The sequence below is a fragment of the Hydra viridissima genome, unplaced genomic scaffold (assembly GCF_058129835.1).
Source record: "Hydra viridissima isolate aposymbiotic clone 2 unplaced genomic scaffold, HvirCarnegie_v1 scaffold_1, whole genome shotgun sequence".
NCBI classification, from domain to species: Eukaryota; Metazoa; Cnidaria; class Hydrozoa; order Anthoathecata; family Hydridae; genus Hydra; species Hydra viridissima.
In genome coordinates, this window is record NW_028324300.1 from 2,139,176 (window position 1) to 2,157,987 (window position 18,812).

The 18,812-nt window shown below is 29.4% G+C and overlaps 1 protein-coding gene across 4 annotated transcripts; it reads left to right on the forward strand.

Moving 5' to 3' along the window:
* Positions 1-2,134: 2,134 nt before the first annotated feature.
* Positions 2,135-18,603, forward strand: LOC145187609 (multiple C2 and transmembrane domain-containing protein 1-like). Of its 4 annotated transcripts, none has more exons than XM_090076668.1 (20): positions 2,135-2,521; positions 4,210-4,276; positions 4,786-5,040; positions 6,662-6,765; positions 7,163-7,256; positions 7,499-7,721; positions 8,329-8,440; positions 14,286-14,403; positions 14,755-14,810; positions 14,889-15,019; positions 15,122-15,356; positions 15,509-15,657; positions 15,737-15,839; positions 15,936-16,112; positions 16,256-16,375; positions 16,462-16,578; positions 16,680-16,742; positions 16,835-16,941; positions 17,056-17,263; positions 17,798-18,603. In XM_090076668.1, the coding sequence occupies exons 2-20, from the start codon at positions 4,249-4,251 to the stop codon at positions 17,834-17,836; spliced, it is 2,439 nt and encodes an 812-aa protein (XP_089932794.1). In that variant the 5' UTR covers positions 2,135-2,521; positions 4,210-4,248; the 3' UTR covers positions 17,837-18,603. The 4 variants fall into 4 exon arrangements, with proteins under 4 accessions (XP_089932794.1, XP_089932793.1, XP_089932792.1 ...); XM_090076667.1 differs by lacking the exon at positions 2,135-2,521 and adding an exon at positions 3,889-4,037; XM_090076666.1 differs by lacking the exon at positions 2,135-2,521 and having other exon boundaries at positions 4,126-4,276.
* The last annotated feature ends 209 nt before the right edge of the window (positions 18,604-18,812 follow it).

The following is an 18,812-nucleotide window of genomic DNA, read 5'->3' on the forward strand; positions in this document are numbered from 1 at the left end:
TTGTTGTAGTTGTTGCTATATTTACTTATGATTTCTTTACTTGACTAGTAAATATCTCTGCGAGTAGGGGAACATGGGGCAAGATGAAGAACGTTTTGAAAAGCACTTATATCTTATTCAATAACTGTTTGATTAAGTAAAACTTTATCAAAAAGTGGAAAAAAAATTATTATGCGTCACATATGCGTATAAAAATGCGTCACATATGCGTATAAAAAAAAACCCATACAAAAATTAAAAATAGCCTGGAAAAAACTCATTAACCGAAATTACCTCAAAATATCATCTTGCCCCGAATACGGGGCAAGATGGCGTTTTTGAAAAAAGTAAACTCCATTATACCATTACCTTCTCAAATAACACGATATCATAAACTCTAGTTAATAAGATATGTAAAACAAACGATTATGTAACTTTTTAAACAATTAAACTATATATTTATAATGGGCTATGCAAAAAAAAAGTCTACTAATCAATTCATAGCAAATTCCAACACAACAAAATAAAGCAAATGTCAAACAAAATATTTTAATGCATAATAAAGCAATGTAATAATGTCTAAGCTACACAAAAGTTATTACAGTACAGGTTTATGGTAAAACATGTACTTTGGCGAAACGACAAACGAGTCATCTTGCCCCGTTCATCTTGCCCCTAGGCTACTTAATCTTCAAAATGACTCAGAACTCTACATAAATAAGTTATCATAGCTTAATACTATTTGTATGGCTTCCAAATTGAACAAAATGAATGAGAAATTCTTGCTTACCTTTGGCTGGTGATGTAATGATGAAATAAATCAAACACAAGTGGATAAATTTTTTTTTCCCTTAACATAGGAGAAACCTTTTTAATAATTATCTTTGATTCCGAAAATAATATTTATAAAGAAAGCATAAATAAATCTAGTAGATGTAATCTACTTCCCTCTCAGCTACAGTCAGATTTCATATTTAGTTAAGTTTTGAGGATAACAATATGTTTTCATCTTGCCCCATTCGTCATCTTACCCCATGTTCCCCTACCTCTTTTCTTAATCGTTGTTTTTAATTTTTTTTGTTTATTACGCTTTATCATCTTACCGTTTATTTACTTGACAGGGTGAATAAGTCTCTGTGTGTACGTCATTTCCTAATCGTTGTTTTTAACTTAATTCTCTCTCGTCACATATTCAACTCTCCACGAGGAATCGTATAGCCATGAATTTTCAATAAGTTTAATAAATTCAATAACAATATGGCTATCATGATTGTGTAAAGAAAAACAGGTTTTGTTGGTTGTAAATATCAGTAAAATAAATTTAACCATTTGATAAAAGATGGATTTGCTACGTATACAAATACAATTAGACCTCGGTTGATCGTTTGGTATTTGAAGTTCGTTCGCGGACATGTAAAACAAGGAATCGAATTTCAGAAGGACATTCACGGCACAACATCCTGTAATCAGTATTCACATACTGCAAATTATCAGTGTTCACGTTCAATGTATTTCAATTTGGAAGATACTCTTTTCTTCAACAACTTTTGCTGATTTCTAAGCTGTTGTCAAACGCGTTTTATCAACATTCCAAACGTCTTGTGAAGCATGCGTTATTCCAAAATTTTTAAAATTCGCCCGCTGTATAACAAATAAAATTGACAGCGCTAGAAAAACTCCTTCTAGAGTTCGAAAAAAACCCTGGATTACACTTTATAAATATAGAAAACCAATTTTTTCCAGCATTTTCACTTTTATTTTTTTTCAGTATTCTAGAATCCTTAAGCTATTTTTCAAATCTAAAAATCAAAAGTTGATTCCCGTGTCATCATAGCGGATCATTTAAAATGCAGTTGGTTGCATTGACCAAATAATCTGCAATCAAAGCTTAATGATGATTGAAATGTGAATTAACTATCTTGTTGAATTTGATGTAACTAGATAAAAACGGCAAAAACTCGTCCTGTTGACATCGAAAGTTTTAACTGAGTTGAATGGATTTTCTTTCAGAATATTTTTGACAGTTTTTCATAGATTTAACCAATTTTAATCCCTTCAACGACTTTCGTTTATAATTGCCAACCATTATAATTTGATGATTTTCATTTACAGTTGCCAACTATTGTAATAAGAAGGATTGTTTTTGATTATAAACAAATTTATGTTAAACGTCACCAAGATTGGAACAATTTAATTGTGGTAATACGCGACCTGCAAAAATAAATCAATAAAACAAAAGAAAATTTTCGTTAAGAGAACACTTTGGAATATAGTTTCGAGATGTAAATCGAGCTGTAGTATATATATATTATACATATATTGCAGAACAAAATCAAGATCTTACAAATAAATGATAAATTTAAAAACTCTTTCTGAAAAATGTGGAGAAGATTCTCCTTTCTCTATCCTGAGCCACGAGTGAAATCTTCTTATACTGCAAGATGAAATAGTTGATAAACAGCTCTTTTGGCAAGAGCATGATAAGCACATGCAAGGGGAAGCGTGGTCATACTCATTGTGGCTATCACCTGACTCGACCGTGGTATGAGATATAGTAACTTTACTTACTATGCATGATGGGTAATTTGCTATGTATGATTGGTAGTTATAACATATCCCAAAACTTTGCCAGTAGAGAACTAAGTTAAAAAAGAAGGTTCTTTTCTTAAGCAGCTCTTGAAATTTCACTTTTTCAGCTGAAGACAAAAATTATTTTTACAAATTCTCGCGTAACATCATTAGACAACAAAACAACTCTACAGTAACATAGATAAATAACATAGATAAAAATTAATAATTTTGATAAAATTAACTTAGATAAAATAGATAATAATTAAACAATTAGATAATTAGATTACAAAAAACAAAAAAAAAAAATCGTGTTAAAAAAGTACGATGATTTGGTACCCCGCCGATCATCATTTGGCACTCCTTTCTCCCTCACAAATGGCTCTTTGTATATTTTTACCGTAACTTAAATACAAGCTGTTTGACTATTTTAACTATTTTTCAGGACGCAATAAAAACTTAATAGAATTAATTTTTTTATGAAATCTAAGATTTTATTTTTACCAAAATTTTTCTAGTTCTAACTGTTACATAAAGATTATCAAGTGTTTTTAGAATTTCCTTTCGAACTGATTAATTTAAATAACTTACGGCCTGTTTGAATTTAATTCTTAAAAAAATGACTTACGTTGTATTTGAATTAATTTGACTATAAACAGACATTTGTGAGGTGGAGAGAGAATTTGTAAGAGATAGAAAAAACAATCTCCAAACCTATCGGTTTTTGAATTTCAGTTAATCCTTTATAAGCGGCATTATAAAAAAATCTAATTGGAGATTTAAAAGAATTATTTATTTGTTTTACATCAGAATGTATTGTGTTTTTACAGTTCCTGGAGTTATGAAAAACATCATTTGTAATAATAACTCATAATTAAGTTTCGCGTTGTAATTTATGGAGCAACAAAAAAGTTGTTATTTTAAATCATCAGTTTTAGCTAGTTACATCGCAGCAGACGTCTTCAAGACAGTTTAGATGGATAAGGCGTCTCAGAGACTCCCTTTGTTTGCTGGAATTAGATTGCAATAGAGTAAAAAAAACTTCTTTTTATCTTTTCAACAATGTACGCCGTTATGTTTCCAGTACCTTTACGAAGTTTTGAAAATTGCAAAGGAAAAAAACTTTGTGTAAAACTTCTGCGCTTATAAATTTCTTAAGTCGATATTGATCTTTGGGAATAATAGGTGCTTTTCCATTCAAATTTCCATTCGATTATTACTTAAAACTTTACTATTATGAGTTTAATCTGAAATGTGGAAGCGACGAGAAGCGAGGGAGGGGGGTAGTTGGTTTAATTTATCGTTTTTATTTTATTTGCGAGCGGTGACGCGAAATTGTTTATTACAATAGTCGATCAAAATACCTCGTGTAACTGCAAGACAGTTGTAGTGGACATACACTTACGTGGGAATCATCGTACTTTTTCTGCACATATATTGTTTGATTTTTTGCACCTTAATAAATTATTATATTGACTCTCTTAATTCTTGTAAGTTTTATGTTCTATATTGTAGGTCCATTTTTTTATTTCGCGTCATCCTAATATGTGCGGGGTTTTTGTGTACTTGGCAAATTTATTTGAGATATTCTAAAATTTCACGATTCTGATAATACAATTTATCTTTTATATATTCTGACCTAACTTTACTTTGTTTTTTTAGTAGTTAATTATTAGTTAACTAAGAGTTAGCTAAAGTATCATGAATGATAATGAATGCGAAAATAGAGGTTAGTTTTAATTATGTTTAAAACAATGTAGCGTTCATGTGTGATGTCTCTCTGGCATAACTATTATGTACTGTTTTACAAGTTCGTTAAGAGTTAGACTAGTAATATCAATATTTTAGGACAGGAAAATAGACTACAAAGTTTTATGACATATTTAAATAGGAGAAGAGACAGGTGGATTTTTTCTTTCTTAAACTAAAAACATCTTTTAATAGCAATGATCAAACCTTTTAAAAACACATTTTTTTTAAATAAAAAAAGTGTAAAGAAACCCAGTTCAATTACACTTATTTTATATTCTTTATGTTTTACATAATGAAGTTCTCAAAAGAAGATCCTTATTTTTTGTTGTTTCATTTGAAACTTATTTATAATTTATTGATTTAAAATTCTATATTAATATAAATGTTTTGTAAATGTTAAGAATGATACCAGCGACAGTTATTTAATTTACTAGTGATTACTTAACTTGTTTATTCAGTGTTTTCATAAAAGGTTTTCTTTTTTAGATTCTGTTTCTATGTCAGATTCTCTTAAAAAGAAAAAGAATGTTTTCTCAAGTATTGGTAAGGTTTTTCGTAAAAAGAACTCAAGTAAGTCAAAGTCAATGATGGATCTAACACAAAGTAGTAGCTATCATAGTTTTGTTAGCACAGAAGCTGACATCAATCAATTTTCAGCAGGGACATATGATTTTAAACATGTTGTTTCGGCTGCAACATCTGCTGATTTGGAAAGCAAGAATAGTAGCAGTGAGGATGAAGGTAATTATATAGTTAGGCACTTATGTAATTATATAGTTAGGCACTTATGTAATTGTATGAAGTAAGAAAGTCAATCCAAAAAAAAGATCTTTCATTAAAATTACATTTTTAGTTATAGTGTTTTTTTACATTTATCAAAACAGATTTTAAAGTTATAGAAATTAAGATTTTAAGCGCAACAGTTTTAGGTTGTAAAAAATGCTCAAAGTCTTCAAGATAACAATTTTACCCTGATGAAATCATAAAAGCATCATCAAGGCAATCAAATGCATGATCTATTTTAAAAGGTGCAGCTTACCACTAGACTTTTTTTTTCTGTGTTAAGTTTTTTTTATTGACATTAGCATATTTCTTATAACTCTAGTTATAACTTCATAATGAAGTTTAGTAAATTTATTTTTTCAAATCCATTTTTTGAAATTTCTTTTACCATCATTACACAAATTGTTCCCTTATGATTTAAAAAACATTAACATCTTTGAATAACTTTTATGTTTGATAAATTTGTTGTTATTTATTTTGATAGCTAGATTAAAAATTCAAAAACAGGTTAGTGTTCTACTAATAATTTTATGTCAAATCAGAAGTTAACTCAACAGATAGTTATTCAGAAGATTCAAAGTTTAGTTTATTTACCAAAGTTTGCAGAGTAGTTTAAAAAGTGTCTTTACATTTGCTGATTATCAGGTGAGCAGTTTTCTTTTTGAGTATTCATATGAAAAGTTATAGAAATTTATTATGAAAAATATTTATAATTTATATATATACTAACTATAAATACTAGTAATATATCTCAGAGATAATGTTTGTCACTTAAGAATAACAATTTTTTTCTGACATTTTTTTTGCTAAGCTTAAATACTTTAAATCATTTTTTATTGTCCAATAAAAAAATAATAAAAAAAACAAATATTATTATTCTATTTCTATTATTATCATCATCATTTCTAAGTAAATAGTAAGTTTAAACCATTTTTTATTGTCCAATATGTAATTATTTTCAATTTCTTTTATTAACTTATATTATTATTATCATCATTTTTAAGTAAATAATAAGTTTAGGTTTTAATTTTATATGATTTTCTTTTTTTCATTTTTGATAAAGTTCTGCAATCATCTAGCATAACAAAGTGCTAAAGTTTTAAAATATTTAGTCATGTGGGCTCATCTCAATAATTATATAGTGGATTTCTCCATTAAAAATTCTACTTAGACTTAGATCTTTTTCTATTTTTTTTTCTAGCTAATTTTTCTGACTATATAACATAATAACTTTGTCTTCTTTTGAATACACATCCCTATCAAATTATAAATAGTTTGTTGTATTTCTGTATGTGCTGCAGAGTTTGAACACTTAAGAGCCTCTATCTTTTCTAGTATGATGGAGCGTTTGATTAATAATAGGAGTCCTTTTTTTGTAATGGCACTTGTTATTCTCAGTTGAAAAATACTTATTTCCAGCAATTCTGCGGGTAACTTATGTTTGTTAGATATTTGATAATTCTGATTATTAGATAAAATATTATTAGGTAGTTTGTTAACATTTTTTAAAATAATTTCATGCAATTTGGAAAATTTTCATACACTCTCTTTTGATATTTACATATTTATTTATACACAGATAGTGTTAACAAATTGGAATCTGATCGGAACAGTTTAGGAAGTGAGAATACATGTGATATTGAAGAGGAAAACCAGTGCACAGTACCAGAAGAAGAGCTTACAGTAAGTTTAGTAATAATTTTTTTCTTTACTGAAAATTTTACATCACATAAGTTGTATAAAATATTGTTTATTAGAGAATTTACTATGAACAAGAAACTTTCTTTATAAGGAAATTAAAGTGGACAAAAAATTTCTTTATAAGGAAGTTACAGTGGACAAAAGATTTCTTTATAAGGAAATTAAAGTGGACAAAAGATTTTATTAGATATACAAAGAGAATTTAAAAAATGGAATATTTAATATGAAAATGGTATTAAGTTTCTGAATGAGTTCTCATCAGTTTCCGAATAGAACGAGTTCTCAACTAACCCATTAGTTGGATTCTGCCATGTAAATCTATATAAAAAGTGTAAAATATAGCAGAAATTCTAAAAGCACTTTATCATTTTTATTATAGGCAGCTGCATTATACAATAGAGGTACCTATTCAGTATTTGTAGTTGAAGGAGAAATTGTTTCTGGTATAGGACTAATTGCTCGTGATTCTTCAGGTAGAAATTTTTCTTTTCAAAAAAATTTAACAGAAATTTTTACAGAGAACTAAAAATATTGTATTACCTAAATGTGATATTAAATATGCATGTCTATAAATTTTGATAACTTTCTATCGATTAATCATTTAAAGTAAATAATATGAATAGGTGGAAAACATTTAAAAAAACAGAACACCAAATAAAACATTTCACGAAATTTATGTTTAACAGAAAATGGTTTTCTTTTTTTGTTCATTTAGGTACTAGTGATCCTTATGTTAAAGTAAAACTCAATTCAAAATGTATTCACAAAACAAAAATTGTTTATCGTAACCTTGATCCACAATGGAATGAAAGCTTCAGTTTCTTTGTAGAAAATATTGACACTGATCTTGCTTTCAAAGTTTATGATTTTGACAGAATTTTGTATGATGATAGTATGGGATTATGTAAAGTCTCTCTCGGTGCGTTAAAGATTAACAAGTAAGTAATTCTAAAAGATTGTAAAAGATTTTTAGATGGATTTTTACTATCATTGATTAGGAATAATAACTCCAATTTTACTCCTGTAAAGTTTTGATATTGATATTTGGAGGCATTTTATTGATAGTTTGTTAAATATTAGAAGAATGAATTAATTAGAAACTCAAAGCAACAAATTTTAACATAACGTGCTCTAAGTATTTTTTTTTTTTTTTTGTCTTTTTATTTTGGCTTTTCTACATATGAAAAGCAAACTGGTAGTTGTCAGTAAAGATTTCCTGAATATTTTATTGAAAAGTTTAAAGAAAAGTTTTTTATTTTTCTAAAGATTTGTTTTTGTAAAGTAAAACAGAGTTCAGAAAATTACCATAAAAACAGAAATTACAAAAACTGTTACTTGTAACTGCTATGTGGTCTGAGATAACAATTGCAGATAAGTTGACAAAGGAAAAAGGCCTCCTGTGAGGTGATGGTGCTTGATGGCAGAAAACTGTAAAATCAACTATATCTACTTGCCCCTATAGCCAAGTAGCTTTTATTAGATTAAATTTTTAAAAGAATTTTTTTAAAAATTAAAGAGTGTATTGAGATTCATTTTATTTTACAGACAATATGATTTGAAATTGCCATTAATCAACAGCAATGGATTTGATGAAGACCTTGGTTTTATTCGTGTAAAATTGACAATTGCACCAAAGTCTCCAAAAGAGAAAAGTGATGTAAATACAACTTTTATTATGTTTTTTAACTTTGTTAAGACAGAAGAGTTTAATACCTACTTAAACCAGTTCAATATTAATTTATTTGTTTTAAATTATACAAAGTGTAATAAAATTCATTTATGCAGTTCAGACAATGCTGAAACTATACAGAGACTGGTACCTAATATTTATTGAATAAAGTTTTAAGTTTAACCTGCGTTGGCTCAACAATTAAAAAAATTGTAATTTTGTTTAATCATCCAACATGCTGTATACAGCTATTCTCGAAAGTTTAAACGATTGCAGAATTTTCAAATCTAATCTTCGGTTTTTCTTGAATAAAAATCTAACGGAAATAGATATCAAAATAAGTATTTTTCCAATTTGGTAAATAGGTTATTTGTTATTAAAATAAAAAAAAGTAGGTTTTGACTCATTACCGTTTACTCAGAAATTTCATTAAAAGGTAGGTGATACAAATTAAGAGGTTTCACAAAAGTTTAAACGATTTTATTTAGGATTAATTATTTGCTAATTAATTGATAAATCCGCTGCGAAATTTTTTTTCACAGCAAATTTATCAATTAATTAGCAAATAATTGAGTAGTTTTTCAATCAAAAAATTCATCACAACATCATCAGGCAGCTTTTAATTCATTAAAAATCAACTTAAAATATTGTGAATTTCAAATTAATTTCAATTGCGTGCAAATGGGTTGAAAATCAGTTTCTAGTGACATCAAATGGCAAGTTATTGGTATGGCGCGGACAAAAAATCACACAAACGTTCAAATAGGCAAAATACTTAACATTTCTGAATATTGCGTTAGAAAAACCATCAAAACCTGGGAACTTACCAAGGATGTCTCCAACATGCCGCGTACTGGGAGACCATCCAAACTCAGCAACCGTGACAAAAATGGTATATTCAGAATGAGCAGAGAAAACCCCAGACTCAGCTACAAAAAAGCTAGCACAAATCTTCGATGAGTCAAAAAATAATCCAAAAGTTAGCAGAGAGCTCGTGAGACAAACATTGTCGGACAAAGGTATTGGAACGTACATAGCTGCTAAAAAACCTATTCTTTCAATCACGGATAAACGTAAACAACGAGTGTGGTCCAAAGAAAGGCTGGACTGGTCTGTAGAACAGTGGGCAAAGGTTATTTGGAGTGATGAAGCTAACTTTCAAGTTGTAAACCGCAAGGGAAGAATCTATGTCAAAAGATTTGCATTTGAGAAATATTCAAACAGGTTTTTGCAACATCGTCGACAAGGTGGTGGAGGTTCGGTAGGCATCTGGGGATGTTTTTCTCACAAAGGTATAGGCTTCTGTGAGCTGTATGAAGGCCGAATTAATCAATACACCTACAAGAACACATTGGAAACGTGTTTAGTTCCATCAATCAGACAAATGTATGGCAGAAGTAAGCAATTCATCTTTCAACAAGACGGGGCTTCAGCTCATACAGCACACTCAATCAAAGAATATTTTTTGAAAAAAAAGTTCAATGTGATGCCCTGGTGCCCTAGATCACCAGATCTCAACCCAATCGAAAATATTTGGTCTTGGATCGACAATCAACTGACATCTCATGAAATTCAATCAACTCAGCATTTAAAGCAACTTTTGAATGAGTACTGGCTGAAGGTACCTCACGTGATGTGCATGAAATTAGTTGTATGCATTGAATAAATGAGTTTATCTTTGCTATAAAAACAAAGGAGGACAATTCAAATATTAATTTCACTTTTTTTTTCATTTTTTGTTCGAATGTTGCAATTCATTTAAACTTTTGTGCTTCTTATTTTTCCTATAAGATTTTTTGTAATAGCTTTTTTCTAACTAAATATTAAAATTTCTATAACATGTTCATATTCATTTTAAAGCTAATTACTTTTTCTTTAATAAATAAAAAAAAATTAAGTCGATATCATTTTACAGTTTTTCTTTATTAAACAAAAACCAAAAATACTTGATAAAAGTTCTGCAACCGTTTAAACTTTCGTGAATAGCTGTATTAAAAGTATGAATTTTAGACTTTTGGTTACAAAAAAAAACTCTTTCATGTTCGTGAGTCATAGGGGATATCTAATAGTTGTAATTTTTTACTCCAAACATGAATTCTTTTTCTCAAAAAAAATTTGATTTACGTTTGAAATCCAAGTGAGACAAAAAAATGAGACAAAGCAAACAAATCCTGAGCTGAGAGACCTAATTAACCTTTTTAAAGATATTACTAAAAAAATGAAAAAAAAAAAAAAAAAAAAAAGTTATAAAAAAGTGGGTGGAGAAATTATAATTGTGTGTACAGAAATATTTGAGTCAAAAATTAGTGAGTTGTAGTTGCACACAATAGCAAGATTATACAAAGTAATATTTCAATAAATATTTATATTTCAATGAACATTTCAATGACTTTTTTTTGCCAAAGTCATGTAAAAAAGAAAACTGAAGTGAAAGTTTTACGCAAAAATGGTTTTGGCATATTTCTAAAATTTCAAAAAACGACAGACATGATAGATTGTGATTGGTCGCCCAAATTTTAACCAAAGCTTATTTAATCAAAATGATTTTAAATTGATTATTTATGCACAGGAAAAATGCTGAGTCGGCTTTGTTATGTAAGGAGATCATGTAATGGCTATAAAATTGCAAATTTACATCTACTAACATATCATTTTTTTACTATAAACAAGGCTTAAGTCTGTTTTACGCTCGTGTACATGTCTTTTTTGAATAATCACTTTTTTTTGGCGTTATTTCTGTTAGGAAAATTATTTATTTACATATATCTGATAGGCTTACAAAAGCTCACTTAAGTTCCCATTTGATTTGTGTTCGTGTAATTGTAGAAAGAAATTTTGAACGAAGTTTCTGTGCGATATTGTCTCATTTGGTTTTGAAAAGCGATGTTATTTAAAGTCTACACTAAGCTCTTGCGTATTGAAACTATGATTGCGTATCGAAACTGTGGCTGCGTATCGAAACTATGACTGCGTATCGAAACTATATATTATCTTAAATACAGTTATGATAACTTAAAAATAATTACGATAACTTATCCTAAATATATTTAAGATATTATCGTAACTAAGCTCCTGCGTATCGAAACTATATAATATCTTAATTTAGTTATGATAATATCTTAAATATAGTTATGATAACATATCGTAACTATAACTATTACATTTTCGATAATCAGTATCGTATTGAAATATTATCGTATCGTCATAGTTTCGATACGCAGAAACTTAGCTACACTGTAAAAGTTTGACCTTAAACTCCTAAAGTCATTGCATTTTAACTGGCTGTTGAATATATACTGATGTATTTTATTTGACAGCGATATTTCAGCAATAATAGTCTATTCTTCAAAAGTTATTTTTTTATGGAGAATCAAACCAGAGTCAAATATTGTTGCTAGTTTTTTTGAAAAACAATCGCTTTGATATAAAAAAAACTGGTCAGTGTGTCCACTAATGTGTTCTAAGACGGGAAAGGAAAAGAAACTAGTTTGTTGTAAAAGAAACACAAATTAATGACAAATCTCTTATTGCACTGCATTTTCCTCACCAAGAGAGCTTAGTGGCGCGTATTGCTGGACTTGATGTTGCTCGCCGCATTTTCATATTTTTTTTTCATATTTTATCATATTGAAGCACTTTACATCGTACTTTTCATATGAATAAAGATATGCAAGTGGAAATTGAATAAGTTAAATGAAATCGAAAACCTGACATTTTCATAAACTTTTTTCTGTATCCCACGACAATTTTAAATTTAAAATGTCTGGAGCTGTTTTCAGCGCAAAAATGTATTTTTAAAAAACTTTCGGTCTAAAAACAAGAAGCCCTTGATATTTTCTTGGGTTTTTTTTTACGTCATTTATAAGGTAAACCGTAAAAAAGTTTAATTTCTTACATTTTGTTTTAAAACAGCAAATGATGTTTTAAAAATGCGTAAGATATAAAATCTTTTTTTCAAATCAAAAAAAAAAAAAAAGATTTTATTTCTTCAGTTACTGCTGTGAATTTTACAGCCTCGTGTGAATTTTGGCATTGTTAAAATCAAATTCGATATTTCTTGAATAATTAAAGGGAGCTTTTTGTTTCACGTGTTTACTTACTCGTTATTTTTTTTAACGATAAAAATAATAAAAATTAACTTTTGTTATGGTTTGTGTTGGCCCTTTGTTTAAAAGTGTTTAATGCCCTGTGTAAAGAATAAAGTGAAATATTTGTTTAATGAAAACCAATGTTTTCTTTTTCATCTGTGTTTTCACACTAAATGCAGTTTCAAAATTTCATTTTGGTAACGTTTTTTTATGATCCTGTGGCTAATTTAAAAAGCAACCTGGATTTCTTTACCAATTTGGACAAATTTTTTCGTGAAAATTTGATGTTTGAAAAGCAATTATGAGTCTGAATGGAACCTGCAAAGACAAAAGTAATGGTTCTTCGAAGATGAATATAAGTGACGATGGTTTCCGTAGCGTTTTTATTTATTCGAATCAACCAACTGGGATCTTCCAGAAAAAAAAACTAATATCAAGAGAGAGTGCTACCCCTTCTATATGTGTCCCTGGCGATTATGAAGATAATTTTGTAGGTCGTGAAGATAATTTTATAGATCGTGAAGATCATTTCAAAGATAAAAGTGCGAGTTTGGTTTTACAAAAGTCTAGGTTAGACTATGACGTAACCAATTCATTCAATCGTTTTTCTTCCGAACTAAATGTAAAAAAGACAGAAACGAGCTTTACTGAAAATAAAATCCATGTCAATAATCGACAGGACAGTGCTAGCAACATCGATTCATCTGAAAATTCATTGGCCGCCTCTCAAGATTTTTTGAATGCAAGCAAAATATCCGATGTTGGAAAAAAAATTTCTTTTAGTAAACAAATAGTAAAATGTTTAAGCGATATGGATTTAAACTCGAAGAACAGCAAGTCCTTTTTTTTTACCTTGATAAAAAAAGCCAATTTAAAAACAAAAAAAAAAAGCAAAGATGAAGACTTTAGTATGCTGGCTGAAATCGGTAAAAAAAACAGCAAAAGCGAAGATTTTAGTATGCTAGCTGGTAGCGGTAAAAAGATAAATAAAGACGAAGACTTTAATATGCTGGCTGAAAGTAGTAGTTCAGGCAGCTTGTCTAAAATTTCCTGTTGGAAAAGCAGTCTATCGGTTTTTGATTCTCCAAAACGTACTTCCTGTGCGGAGGTTAGTTTTTTGATGAGAAGGTTGCAAAATTTTCAAATTTTACGATAAATTTTTCAGTTGCCGCAGTATACGTGTGTATTAAGGCTGAAGTGTAGTGAATAAAATCTCGAATTTCTTGACTATTAGGTTACTCTTAAATATTGTTTGAATAAGCATAAAATAAGTTTGTGTCATCGAGAGAAATAAAATAAGTTTGTGTTATCGAGAGAAATACGTTTTACATCCTTATAGTCATAACTATCTCTTCAAAAAGATGTTACGGCAGTTTTCTGTTTTAAAAAAAAAGAAAAGAAAAAAAACAACAAAAAAACAAAAAAAAACAACAAAACGCTATAACAATTTTATTATTATTATGATGCTCCTTTTATAGATTTATTTATAGGATTTTTTTTGTTGTATTTTAACTTTACGGCTTCTCGTTTTTCTTACTCAAAGTATTGCTGAATAACTTGTCAACACTTTGAAGCGGTTTTATGTTTAGACGTTAAATGCTGTATAGTTTTGTATCGAGTTTTTCCACCCTCATTCTAATTTTTTTTACCCCTTTTCAGAAATTTAAATTTATTTGCTCTAAATTTTATTGTTGTCGTTACGTTTGTTAATAACGTGGTCACTTCTGCGATAACTTATTTTGTAGCATCTCCAACTGCCCATCGTAAAACGTGTGAAGCACGGTAGCAAAGGTCAAATATGCGATTCAATGCTTTCTGTTGTACTAGCGGAGGGTAAAAATTTGAAACCGATTACCCAAGTTGGTAAGTTTTTTAAACATTTAGCAATCTCGATATAACGATCTCGATATAACGATCTCGATATAACAATCTCGATATAACGATCTCGATAAAAAGATCTCCATATAATAATCTCATTTCCCCTACACTCTAGTTCTAACTTACAACTTGATGTAAATAAATAGTTAATATAACAATTCTCTATATAAACATTTTCGGTTCGTTTTATCAAGATTCTACTGCTTTGCACGTATGTCACAAATTTAATACAATTCTTGTATATGAATGTAATATATGTATATACACGTGTGTTACACTCATTTACTAATTCCGAAGAAAGTCCTTATTTTGTTGATCAGATTTAACTTTGTTTAGGTTGTTGTGACATTTTCGTCAGATTTAAAGTTGGTGCAGACAAATATAAATCAAGGGTACGTGGCTTAATGTTGCTATAGAGATTGAAATAATTAGTTACAACTGAGTATTCTTTTTTTGCGGTCGATTTTTAGGTTAGCAAGCAAACTGCTAATCCCATTTGGAACGAGCAGTTCGACATGAAATTAGTGATGTCTGGGGCATTTTCATGTTTGGAAGTAAGTGTCTGGGATAAGGAGTCTGGAAAGGAAGTATTAATAGGGAGGTACAACAAGTTTAAATTTAATTTACGAAGTAGTTTTTATAGTTTTTACATTTACCCGATGTTGTTTGAGTTTTTAGTTTTTTGAGCCAACTTTTTATGTAGGGGGAAGATCGATATATCCACTCTAACAGCAGAGAAAACTCATTACATGGAATTGGGTTTGGAAGACCAACAAGGGATTATTTGCTTATATCTTTGTATAACAGGTTTAAACATCCCTGGTTGTATATCAGATTTAAATTCATACGTTGACGATCCTAGTTTAATCGAGAAGCAAGAGAATTGTTTTTCGTTTTTGAAGACAGCGGAAAATCTCAAACAAATCGGTTGGATGCAGGTAACATTTTCTTTCTAGCATAAGGTGAGGTATTTTAAAGTCTTCAGGTTCGAAGTTGCTTTCTTTAGGTTCGAAGTTGCTTTCTTTAGGTTCGAAGTTGTTATTTTTGAACATTTAACTCTTACGAAAAAAAAAATTTTGTTTTGTTTCAGATAAAGCTTCATCGTGCTGTTGGATTAGCTATCGCTGATTTGGGTGGCGCAAGTGATCCGTTCGCAGTCATCGAGCTTGCCAATCAAAGACTGGTTACCCCCACTATATACAAAACATTAAATCCACAGTGGGAGAAAGTCTATGAGCTGTAAATGAATCTTTTATCTTAGTATTTTACTCATGCAGCTGTAACCTAAATCTATAAAGACTGTTCTTTTTTATATCAGGATGATTTATGATATTCATGACGCTCTTGAAATATCAGTCTTTGATGAAGACAAGCGAGGAGCACCAGAGTTCTTGGGTCGATTGAAAATACCACTTCTCTCTGTAAATGGTTTTTATTTATGTAGCTACTTTTGTTTTTAGTGTAAAAGGTAACCAAGAGCGTTATATATTTTAGGGTAATTGTAATATTAATTACAGATAAGATCTGGTGAAAAAAGTAGCTATCAGTTGAAAGACAAACGATTGCAAACACACAGTAAGGGGCATCTCATAATGACCGCTACCATCGTTTACAACAGCATTCGAGCTAGTTTAAGAACATTTACTCCAAAAGAAGTCAAAGTAACAGAAGAAGCACCGAAGTTTCGAAGACAGGTGAATGATTTTCAATAGAATTAGTTCTCATAAATAAAAGAAAAAATGCCCGACCAAAAAACATCTTTAAAGTTAAAATGAATCAAAAACAACACCAACAAAAACGAAAAAAAAGGTCAAGTTTCATTCTTTTTTTGTTTAAGCTCTTACAAGAAAATGTAAATCGCGTCACAAACCTTATTCAAAGTATTATCGCAACAAGCGAATTTATTCAAAGCCTGTTCACCTGGAAATATAAATTCAGAAGCGGATTTGCATTTATGGTAAGTCTGTCCACCGTTCCTTGTTGCTATTAATATCTCTGCAGCAATAAACCTATAAGAATGTTGTAAAATTGCTTTGTTTTTAGATCTACATTTTGTTTGTTTGGAATTTCGATTGGTTTATGTTGCCGCTGATCTTGTTTTTGGCTCTACTAAAGAATTACATCGTACTAATATTCTCGCCCACCCATCTAAGTTACGATGTAATTTTTGTTTAAAAATTTTAAATCTTTTTTTATTTGAATTTCAACATTTTTTCAGGTGTTGTTAAGTATTTTAAATAAATTATTAATTGAAATTAAAGGAAATTAAAGGAGAAAACGATTACGAAGAAGACGATGACGATAACGATGAAAAGTCGAAAAAGGTACATGAACTGAAAAAAAATGTTCCCATTTTAGGTGTTTATTTTTTGTTTCAACACTTTACTCGCTGTTACCAGAACTTTTTTGTATACAGGGAAAATCCAAGACATTCCGAGAAAAGTGGGAAGCAATTAATCATATTTGTACGTTGGTTCAAAACCACCTGAACAACATCGCATCTTTTGGCGAAAGAGTTAAAAAGTTCTGGAATTTTCTTTTTTTTCGTCTTTGATTTTATCGTTCTTTGCCAAAGATTGCAAAAATTGGGGTGTAAATTTAAAAATTGGCTAAATAATTTTGTGCTTTGTTTTGCAGCACGTTTGCGTGGACCGTTCCGTTCTTGTCGTACCTTTTAATGGTTATCTTGCTGTTAGCTACTGTTGTTCTTTACCTCGTCCCTCTACGCTACCTTTTGCTTTTGTGGGGTATCAATAAATTTACAAAAAAAATAAGAAAACCTCATGGAATATCTAACAATGAACTTTTGGATTTTCTGTCGAGAGTGCCTTCTGATCCGGAAATAGTGAGCGCCTAGTCCCATATTTACTTTTAAACTGAAGGACATAATAATAGATTTCTGAAATTTTATATATATATATATATATATATATATATATATATATATATATATATATATATATATATATATGAAATGTATGTATGTATGTATGTATGTATGTATGTATGTATGTATGTATGTATGTATGTATGTATGTATGTATGTATGTAGGCATGTATGTATGTATGTATGTATGTATGTATGTATGTATGTATGTATGTATGTATGTATGTATGTATGTATGTATGTATGTATGTATGTATGTATGTATGTATGTATGTATCTATGTATCTATATATCTATGTATCTATGTATGTATGTATCTATGTATCTATGTATCTATGTATGTATGTATGTATGTAGGCATGTATGTATGTATACATATATATACGTATACACATATATGTGCATATGCACATGCATATATACATACACATATACACACACCAATGTGTGTATATCATTTCAGTTTTATGCTTTCTTTGTTTTATGGTTTAGAAACAATATCACCAACTTCGTGCTGATGTTCCTAGATAGCTTCCTAGGTAGCTGAACTGGGCTAAAGAATATCTTGTCATTGTAGATGTTAGTACCCTGTTAGTAGGGTGACGTCATTGTACCCTAATCCCGTGTGTATTATATCACTATAGTGCCATCTAGTTTGGATTTATTTTTTTAGTTAAGTAAAATATTTTTTACCTTTTGCTAGTTTGTTGAAGGTTACGCAAAAAAAGCTCTTTAAAAATATTTCAGTAAAAAAAAATATGTACGCATGAGAAAAACTCAAAATCAAAACGCAAAAAGAAAGGCTGGTACTTTCTATTTGCTTCTGGTTTCTATTCTATTTTTATACAAGCAAATAATTGCACCAAGTTCGATAAAACTATTTATATTACACTTTGTCGTGGAGGTGGGGAACGCTTTTTCTATAGATTTACTAACCTGCCCTTAATATGAGTTTTTGATATTTATTGATATTTTGTATCTAAGCCTGCGATGTGTAGATAATATATATTCAAAATAGTTGTATTCAACAGAAAATAACAAAGTATTTTTGTTTTTTCTTTTTATTACTGGAAGGATTCTGAGAGAGTTTGTAGCAGTAAAAATACCCATTTGTAAAAATATCCATTTTGTAAAAAGAATAAAATTGTAAAAATATTTAAATGTTTTGAGAAGATGGTATACAGATGGGATGAAGGTAATTCTTTAGTACTTTTTATTTAGTTTTAGGGAACGAAAATAGAGTTGGAAATCATGGTTGCTGAGGAGGTATTAAAATTATGTAAAAGAACCGAAAAAAAGCTTTTAAGTTGATTTACTCCTGTTAACGTCTGAAAAATGACAACTAGTTCCCTTTTTTTTTTTCTCTTTTTTTTTTTCAGTTTTTTGTTGATTCTGTTTTATTGAAATGGAATAAAAAAAAAATTGCATCTTTACATGGAAACACCTACAGTAGCATCGCACATTAACCCGAAAAACAGGAAAGTCCGAACAAAAAAGTGAAAGCTTT